We start from the raw sequence: 9,594 nt of genomic DNA on the forward strand, positions 1-9,594 counted from the left end.
CGGCCGTCGTGGGGGTCCTGTGCACCGACTCGCAGGGCCTGAACCTGGGCTGTAAGTAGCGGCGCCCCGGGCGGGGCAGCGGGCCGGACCCCCGGGGTGCGGCGGGGATGGAGGGGGGGGACCGGGCTCTGCTCCCGCTAGACTCTCCCCCCCCCCTCCCCCGGGTTCGGGGCACCAGGCCCCGCTGGATCCCCCTAAGCTTTGAGGGGCACCGGGCCATGCCCCACTGGAGCGCCCCGGGTTGGGGACATCAGGCCCTGCTGGAGCCCCCAGGGTTTTTTTTTGGGGGGGAGGGGGCACCGGGCCTGGCCCTGCCCCGCTGGAGCCCCCTGGGTTTTGGGGGGCAGAGGGCAGCAGGCCCTGCCCCGCTGGAGTCCTCCCCCTGCATTTTTTTTGGGGGGGGGGGGGGGCGGCACCGGGCCCATCCAGTGCCTACCTGCTCCGGGGTGCTCAGCATGCCCCACGCTCGGGGGAGCCGGAGCCTGCTCTCTGGCTACTCAAAATGAGGCTTTATCTGTGGTTCGACACAGACCCCGATGGGCCACGGTCTGGGGGGACACGTGAGGCCGAGGGCAGCAAAGGGGAAGCGCGGGAGCAGCCCCGCGGGAGGCCGGGGAAGCGCGGGAGCAGCCCCGCGGGAGGCTGGGGAAGCTCGGCTCTGTCCGGAGCCTGCCCTGTCCCGTAGGCCGAGGAACGCTCTCGGACGAGCACGCTGGAGTCATCTCCGTCCTCGCCCAGCAGGCAGCCAAGCTCACCTCCGACCCCACCGACACGCCTGTGGTGTGCCTAGARTCGGACAGCGGGTGAGTGTCCGAGCCCGGCCTGGCCACCGTGCTGCTTTTCCCCTCTCTTTGCCTTTCACCTCAGCCCTGGAGACTTTCCTCATCTCAGCCTGGGCTGGCAGACTTGGAGAAAGCCCTGGCTTGTAAAAGCAGTAGATTAATGAGATCTCCAGTAGCAGGAACTGGAGAAGCAGCCAGAAGCCTCTTAGGGGCTGGTGGCTACTCCGGCTCCATGCTTCTTCCACACCTGGGATCTGCATAGATAATTAAACCCATCCTGTAGCCTCAGCAGGTATTTTTGCCAGTGTGGTAGGCAAAGATTTCTTCTTCAGGGTGTGTGTGGGGAGATTAAGCAGTTGACATATCTAGCACAGAGCTGGGGGTTGCTGGAGCCACAAAACAATACCTCAAGACTGAGCTTCATCATCACTGCAGCTGGCTCAACTGCCTTAAATAGCACTTTTTGTTGTTGCTCTAGGAATATCATGATCCAGAAGCACGACAGCATCACTGTAGCAGTACACAAGCTGGCATCCTGACCTCTCGGGAAGCTGTGCAGCACTCCCACCTCCAAACCAGCTCTTCCTCACTGGACAACTACTCTCCTCTGCTGCTCCAATGCAGGACGTGCTTGTAGTAACCAAATCTGGGCTGAAGGCTCTCCCTCTTTACTTAACAGCTCCTGTGCAGCTATCGGGTTCCTCGACTCATATTCTAGCACTYGTGTTGCCGAGGATGAAATGTGGGTCGCTCACCAAGCTTGTGTAATGATCAGATAATACGAGGGTGCGTGTGTGTGTGGCCTTATTTGTTGGAGAAACCAATAAATGACCTGCAGAAACATGCATGTGCTTCTCTTTGCTTCTACTGCAAAAACTTTTGCCCTGACAGAAAAAGGGGGCTATTTCCAGAGCCAGGTGAGGTAACTCCTCCCCACCCCTTCTTTCTCAGCATTTCTCAGACAAATGGACCAGTGCACAAGGAATTGAATTAAAGGAGGCTCCTCCAGTGCAAAAAGGCACAAAAACTGTCCTAGGAATTTTTCCTAGGAAATGTTTAGCCTGCTCTGGTTAAAATTCCTGCATGAGGGTTACTCTCTTACTTATGCCTTGGACTGAAGTTCAAACATAAACTTGTTTGCCCTGGCTGCCCCTGCTCTGTGTAAATTGGACGTTGACTACACCTTCACTAATCCAGGCCTGTCTTCATCTTACAGATGCAAGCATTTCAAACAGGGACCAGTCCTGCAGAAAGCCTTTGCCCCTTGCAGTCCTGGCTAACTCAAATTCTGCCTGTGTATCTGAGAATGGAATGGAGGTGACCTGCAGCTGTCCTTAGGCTTAACGCTGCAGGAGGGAAGCTTCAGGGTTGAGCACGAGTGTGAGCTCTAACGAATGAGGCTGAAATGGAGGATACAACTGTATTTACCCTGGGGTAAACGAACGAACACTTCGGTCCATAACCAAAATAACCTGCATACCTCACTCAGGGAGATACATGGGATGAACAGCCCTATCTTAGCCACCCAGCCTGCAGCCTGGTGCAAAGGGACATCMTTAACTCACACACTCAAGAATCCCCCTACAAATTAGCTTTTCTCTCTCTCATTCTCCAGCTGGACTCTGCCCACACCTAGGAGCAGCACACAGGTGCAACGATGCAAAGCTGCCACATGCCCAAATCACTGCAGAGAGCCTGCCCAAAGCATTAAGCAAAGAACATGCTGACTTCTGGTACCCAGTCTGCACTCAGGCCTTCTAGCTTCTCCCTGTACTCACACAGCTGCTGAAAGATGAACACAAAATTCAGCTTTTCTATTTCCCCTGCTATCTCTCATTGTTCTAGCACCCTCCCAAGCCACAGGGCACAAAGCAATGAACCATTAAATCATTTTGYTTTTCTTCATACTCAAGTTCCAAGCCCTTCTGCTCAGAAGAGAGTGCAGATGCATGTTTTAAAACACCAAAAGCCAGCAAAAGCTGCTCTCCCAGAGCCAGAGGCTTTTTGAAGAGCAGAAGACAAGGGGCAGGGTCATTTCTCAGCACTCCCATTAACAGAGAAGGGCACGTACTGAGCTCGGTGTTGCAGGGAACGAGCCCTGGGAACACGAARCACTGCACACAACATTCATTAGCAGGAGGCCCTGCATCTGCTCCCTGCCAGCACACGGGGAAGGGGAGCAGCTTGAGCCGGCGCTGGAGCATTTCCTCGTGGATGTCTGGYGTCTCGACGTGCAGATGAGACGCCAGATGCTGCCTCCGGCTTCTCACCAGCGCTCCGGCCCCCTGCCTGCTTCTAACCTGCTGTCCTTCAAGCTCTCCAGCCATTTGCATTGCAAACACATTAAATGTAAAGATGAATGCATATACTACAAACCCTACTATAGGAAAACCCTACATCCTGCAGGACACCTCGGTAGGTCTAATCCAATATTTCTGGCCTAGGCAGCTACAGCCTACTAGGATCTTACAGCAAGACGGAGCATTGCCTTCTCTGCCCAGGGAGGGGAGGAGGCAGCGCTCAGCATCACAGACCRACGGTTTTATCGGCTTTCAGGCGTGCTGATTTGGTTGACAGGTCAATCAAAAAAACAAGGGAGGAAGCGTACGGCTGTATTTGCTACGGAGTCTGTGCATATTTACAATAGAGGCACTGAGCCAGCCCAAGCCCTACGCRACCATCAGCTCCGTCAAAGCGCTGCGGAAGCGTGGCTGTCCCAGTCCGGCTGCCGAGCAGCTAGCTGGAAAATACAACCTTTCTAAACTATCTCCTCTTAAGCGAGGGAGGGCCAGAGGCCGGAGCGCTAAGGGGCTCCGCAGCACGGCCTGGGTGGCGCGGGAAAGCTCCGCTCTCCTACAGATCCAGCCGCAATCGGAGCTTGGCTTCAGTCCACCATTGCCATCTACTGCTCCGTTCAACGTCTAGCAGGCCACCGAAGCCGCAGCCTTGCGGACTTTCCCTCTGGAGCTTCCCGTTTCATCCGGGCAGGATGCAGGCTCAGCTAACGCCTCGATTCCGGCCTCGGGGCTCGGGGAAGGGGAGGGACTCCGTCGCCTGGAGGCACGCGAGCCAGAGCACTGCCTCCCAGGAGGAGGAAAAAGCTCGTCCCCAAAGTCCCGGCATTTCGCAGGCTCGAGTTTGTGCTCCGGGGAAGCTCTGCTCTGCGGCTCGCCGGGAAGAACGAGCCCTCTGTTCCTGCCTCGCCGCAGCCGGACACGAATGCAGGAACTGACTTAGGGGCGCTGAGGCAGAAATCTGATTTCTGGAGCAAATGAAGAGAGACCATTGCTCTTTCCAATCTACTGTTTTTCGGGCGATTTTACACCATGCATCAGCGAGCTGGTAAGGAAAAGTTTCAGGTTCACCAAACCCAGCTGCTCTCGGGTTCAGCTGCCTGGGAAGGAGGATTCCTGTCACTGATAGACATTCAGGACAGGAGAGAGGACAGAAAGGAGATAAAGATGGGAAACAAGTCTAAGAGTTCAGAGATAGACACAGATAGACGGTGAAACAACCCCCCTCCTTGTACAAACCCGCCTAASTGTACGCTCTAGAGATGCGGCAAGATGCCTGTCCCATAGGAACGCTTAAGGCTTCTTAAGCGGCCAGAATAATTTGGAGGAAAACAAAGGAAATGAAACTATTGCAGCCACTGATAACATGCAACTTAGCATCTGTTTGGGGGAAAAAAAAAAAAAAAGGCTGGGAGAAGCCTCACCCAGCCTCAAAAAATTTCTCAAGATTTGATGACTGAAYGCAATACTGTTTCCTGGCTCACTCACAGAAAAAGCTGAGGACCAAAAGGATACATGAAATCATCAGCTTGCTATGAGAGCAGTTCTGCAAGTTAATTCAAACAACCTGATCAATGAGGCAAGGTGCTAACGTGTCCCAAAATTCTCATTTACAGGGGAGAGGAAAGAGGCAGAGACAGCAAACCAGCCAAGAGCAACAGGGGAGAAAGAAAAAAACCAAGCGGAAGCTGCTCCTGATGAAGGGTGGGCATGGGGAGTAGTGTTTCACTTCTTTCTGGTAAGCAGAGAGCAAATTCATCTATGAAGCTTCTGAAGTTGAGGGTCTACAGAAAGCCCCAGGGCCCTTCTTGCCCGGCAAAGAAGTCCTCCTCCCGCACACGCAGAGCGGACAGTGGGACCTGCCGATCCCACCGAGCTGATGGAAAATACTGAGCCATTGCTGAGAGGAGGCAGGTGCTTTGCTCTACCGAGTCCAGGCAGCGAAACGTTGCAGGTAGACCTTGTCCCCGTTTCACTGCAGCCTGAGCAAAGACAGGGGCGTTTGCCCCTCGCAGGCTCTAAGCGAGGGCACAGAACCCGCAGTCCTGGGACAAAAGATAGTTTGCAACTCTATGATTTTTTTTTCTCCATCCTAATATGTAACAACACTGAGGTTCCCAACTCAACAAGGGCCTATTTCACCTTCAGTGAAGGCGAGATTCCCTTCCCGAGCGGCTGAGGATCCGACCTCACCACCTTCTCCTTAAGGTGCTGTGTGCAAGAAGCACATATATGCTTGACGACACTACTCCAGTAGGACCAGGGCTCTCAAAACCACTTAAAGGCCATAATTCTCTAACGCCTCCACACTCTGCAATTTAATACCATGTGCAGCGTGGAGCGTGGGGGATCTTTCCATCAATCATACAGATGCAGTGTCATGACCCAGTGAATAAAGCTGAGAACTGCAGTCAAGCAGTCTCAACTTTCCATCCACATAGAGTAACTTGCTGCCAATTATTAACCAGCTAGCTACAGGGAAGGAGGGAGGGAGGGAGGGAGTTAAAAATAAATTTGAGGACATGAACTGTCCTTTGCCCTTGCGGCAGGACTAGCCTGAGAAACCTGGCTTTGTAATATCCATGCGTGCTCCACTCTGCCCCTTACCCATCAGCTACTTGCAGCATTTCAAAGTGCAGAGACCAACTGAGATTTGTTTTTTACTATTAAAAAAAACACACTGAGCTAATGTTATTCAGTTCTTTTTCATCGGAAAAGCAGGCCTAGCTTGCGTCAGGATTGTACAGATGGATTTTGGAGGCTCTGTTAAGATTAAACTCCAAGCTTGGAGAGCAACTGGGCCATCACAAGTGCACTCTACTGACCTTCTCCCAACACATGCTACATGAGTTCACTTGTCCCACTTTGCTCCCTAGCACAAAGAATTACACACATCYAAGGAACACATGAGACAAGCAAAAGCAGATTCCCAATCCTGTGACCTCTTACCTCGCTCYGATTTGAATTTAGGTGAACGTGCTCCTGATGGGAATGCTCAAAACCTTTGGAATTTTCTTTGTGGTCTTCCAAGAGAAGGTAGGAGGCTCCTCCGAGCAGATCAGCTGGATCGGCTCCATCATGTCCTCTCTGCGCTTCCTGGGAGGTGAGCAGGAATTCGGGATGCAGCCCATCGCTTCCATCCGCAGCCTCTTTGCCCCCAGTCAGATGTCGATACAACGGGYGCTGAGGATGGGTCGTAGGTCCATTTACTGCCATAGCTGCTGCAACCACAAGRCATGCCAACGCTGAAGCGTGCACATAGCAGAAGAGCATTAGGAGACCTGCGATGCATAGGTCCTGACATCTCTCTGTAGAGGTTCCACTGCGCAAGACCAAGCCCGTTCAGAGCACCAGCTTTCCTCTAGCACCACTATAAAGGTTGCAGAGCTGCTGAATAATTCAGCATGGCTGGATGATGCTGTGCATTAGGAAGGGCTATGGAAATCTGAAAGTCTGGGCTTGGATTCCTTCCTCTGCCCTATTGCCCTAATTTGCCAGTTACGGGGCAAGGTCTCTTTGAAGTTCTCATGTAAAAGAGCAGAACAGACCCGTTCCAGCAAAGCATTCRCAGCCTGGCAAATTTACCTCCTCCAGGCAATAAACCCGGTAACTGCCAGCCCCAAACTMGCAAAGCATCATTTATCTTAAATGGTACTGAGGTAAATCTACTTCTGTTGCAAGAGCTCTCTCCTTTCTCCTCCAGCCCCTGTGGTTGCCGTCATCTGCGGGAAGCTGGGCGAACGGCTGACCTCCATCGTGGGGGCCAGCCTGGTCGCCGGCGGCTGTCTGATCAGCACGCAGGCCACCAGCGTCCCCTTCCTCTGCGTCTCCATGGGACTCCTCTCGGGTGAGTTGGCCGCTGCTCGCAAATTTGCCTGCGCGCCGTGAGCGGAGGCRGCTCACTCAACGGAGGGCCGTGGGGGTCCTGCACCGTTAGAGCATCGCAAGCCCGTTCTGCTCGGTGTTGCCTGAAACCCAACCTCAGTCAAGAACACAACCGCCCACATCCGGCAAAAATCACGCTGAGCTCCTGAATTAAAGACCATCCCCAACTGCTCCACAGCGGTCCCTTCCCGGGCATCGACGTCTTCTACCCACCCTTGTTGCAGGTATGGGCTTCTCCTGCCTTTACCAGGCGGCTGCGGTGATGATGGCCAAGCGCTGTAGGAAGAGACTGGCTTTCTCCAGTGCAATCGCCCGCTCGGGAATGGGGCTGACGTTTCTCATCGCGCCGTTCACTCAACTGCTCCTCGATTTCTACGGGTGGCAAGGTGAGCGGATCTCCCTTTCTACCCCCCACGCCCCAAATGTCGCCAGCACTAAGAGGGGGTTCAAGAAAGGATTTTACGAGACGACAGGCAGGCTAGCTAGYGCGCAGACGGGACGAGAAGCTGGCTTTTAAAAATTAAGGTTAGACGCATCCAGGAACAGCTCTGCCTCTTTGGGACAGTTTGGGGACATAACCTTTGTTAATGATTAAACGCTTAGCCGGTCATTAAGGTTAAATCAGCGTCAAAACAAAAACCTCAGAAAGCAAAACAGAAACCAAAAATCCCAACTTCCTCCCATTTGCTACACTTTGTTTCAGGCAGCCCAAAAGCTGGTCGCACGTAATGGACTCCTAACGACCGAAAACAGATCAGAAACTCTCACACCCCAGAAACAGCTCTATTTTTGTGTGTGTGTGTGTGTGTATGTTATATAAATACATATATATAAATATATATATAAAGGGAATTCCAGCTGGAAAAGTAGAAATAAAGGTTCCTGCAAGACCACTGCTATCTCCTGGCTTGCAGAGCTTTCTCCATGCTCGGTACAAACTATGTTCTGCTCTAGAGAGATCGTTTCCTACCACTCCTCTCTCAGCACGCTCCAAAATTATCTTCTCCCTTCGCTCAGGTACTCTGCTGATATTCGGAGGCATCATGTTAAACCTAGTGCCTTCCAGCATGTTACTGCGGCCCGTACGCTCCCAGCTGCCCCAGCCCTCGCCTGCTAAAACAAGGAAGGATTCGGAGACCCACGTCGGGCGCTTGGATGAAAGCGCTAGCGGGGAAACACASCTTCAGGATACGCAGGACGTCCCCACCACCGAGGGGCTCCCGGCGCCCCGGAGCGCGGGTTCCTCSGTCCCCGCGGCCGCTGGAGCGCTCGGGAAGCTCCCGGCGGCCGGCCSCTCGCTGGAAATAGCCGTCGACGCCCGGCGGAGCTGCAAATATCCGCCAGAGGCTAGAAAAGAAAACGCACAGCCTTGCCTCGACTTCTCCCCGCTGAAGGATCCCGTCTTCTGCATTTTCACRTGGTCTTTTTTGTTCAGCCAGTTGGCCTACTTTGTTCCTACTTTCCACCTGGTCGCGAGAGCCAGGACGCTGGGCATAAGCAGCATGGACGCCTCCTACCTCATTTCAGTGGCTGGTAGGCAAGAGAGGGGTTTTTTTTAGAATCATAGAACCAGTAAGGTTGGAAGGGACCTCTGGAGATCATCTAGTCCAACCTCCCTGCTCAAGCAGGGTCACCTAGAGCATGGTAGACAGGGTTGCATCCAGGTGGGCCTCAAATATGTCCAGAGGAGACTCCACAAGCTCTCTGGGCAACCTGCTCCAGTGCTCTGTCACTCTCACAGGGAAGAAAATAAAAAAAAAAATAAGGATTTATAATTGCAGCGGTAGCATGAGAGGAAAGAAGTAGCATGCAATCTTTGCCAAGAAATAGTCCTCGATATGTCCTAGAATAGATCTTCAGAGAAGAGCTAGCTCACAGCCTTTACCCACCTTCTGTATRTACAGCGTCGCCTTCTGTACGTGCACAAAGTCTCTCTCACATGGTGGGTGGTTCTCTCAACCTCGGCTAGCTGATAACCCACCCTTTCGGCAGCGCACACGCCCAACCTGCTCATTACATGGGTGCCTTCCCACGGCCGTCCCTGCTTTGCTCGAGCCCACAAACCGGCCACCTCCGAGTCGCTCAGCGTCCGGAGACCTCCGGTCTGAGCACGCCTGCTCATCAGGCGGTATCGCACCCAAGTCGCACGACGTTAAGGAAGCGGCTCCAACCTCCGTCACTGTGAAATAYTTTATTGTACAAAAATAGATTTTACTTCCACGCGGCTGTATAATGTTTAGAAATGAGGTGTGCTGGCAAGGAATGCAGATCGAAAGCATAGCAAKTCATCTGCAGGTGGTATCTTGAATTAAGAGTAGGAGCAACAGCGGTCAGCAAGATATTAGCTGACAGTTAACACTCCTCTGATATTTAGTCTATAAACACATATCCAAAAGTGTTAAAAAAAAGTTTGCCTATCCTTTAAAAACAATGTTGGACTTCCGTCCCTTTCTGCTTCTTCATAACAATTAAAATAGCTGCAAGCATATTTCTCCTCAATAGTCTGCTTTTTTGTTTATCTAGGGAAAAAAAGATAAAGAGCGACAAACTGATCTTTCCTATTTTTACTGAAGGCCTTTCAGCAGTTTATGCTGACTGCACAGCCCTTAACTGAATTTTTGCAGACCACTTTC

General features: G+C 52.6%; 2 protein-coding genes across 2 annotated transcripts in view; both read left to right on the forward strand.

Moving 5' to 3' along the window:
- Positions 1–2: 2 nt before the first annotated feature.
- LAMTOR5 (late endosomal/lysosomal adaptor, MAPK and MTOR activator 5) lies at positions 3–1,627 on the forward strand (the record flags this gene model as incomplete). Its single annotated transcript, XM_085302302.1, has 3 exons — positions 3–51; positions 686–803; positions 1,261–1,627. Coding segments are annotated over 3 exons (228 nt in total), but the record flags the coding sequence as incomplete, so codon positions are not given.
- Positions 1,628–3,858: 2,231 nt separating this feature from the next.
- Positions 3,859–9,594, forward strand: part of SLC16A4 (solute carrier family 16 member 4) — an 11,725-nt gene continuing 5,989 nt past the window's right edge. Inside the window, exons 1-6 of the mRNA XM_085302284.1 lie at positions 3,859–4,124; positions 4,693–4,814; positions 6,047–6,179; positions 6,780–6,923; positions 7,186–7,347; positions 7,979–8,494. Of these exons, the coding sequence (XP_085158410.1) occupies positions 4,109–4,124; positions 4,693–4,814; positions 6,047–6,179; positions 6,780–6,923; positions 7,186–7,347; positions 7,979–8,494 (1,093 nt within the window). The 5' untranslated portion in view covers positions 3,859–4,108. The remainder of the gene's footprint in view (positions 4,125–4,692; positions 4,815–6,046; positions 6,180–6,779; positions 6,924–7,185; positions 7,348–7,978; positions 8,495–9,594) is intronic.

Source organism: Rhea americana, unplaced genomic scaffold (assembly GCF_003343005.1).
Source record: "Rhea americana isolate MKP2758 unplaced genomic scaffold, rheAme1 scaffold_189, whole genome shotgun sequence".
Classification (NCBI taxonomy): domain Eukaryota; kingdom Metazoa; phylum Chordata; class Aves; order Rheiformes; family Rheidae; genus Rhea; species Rhea americana.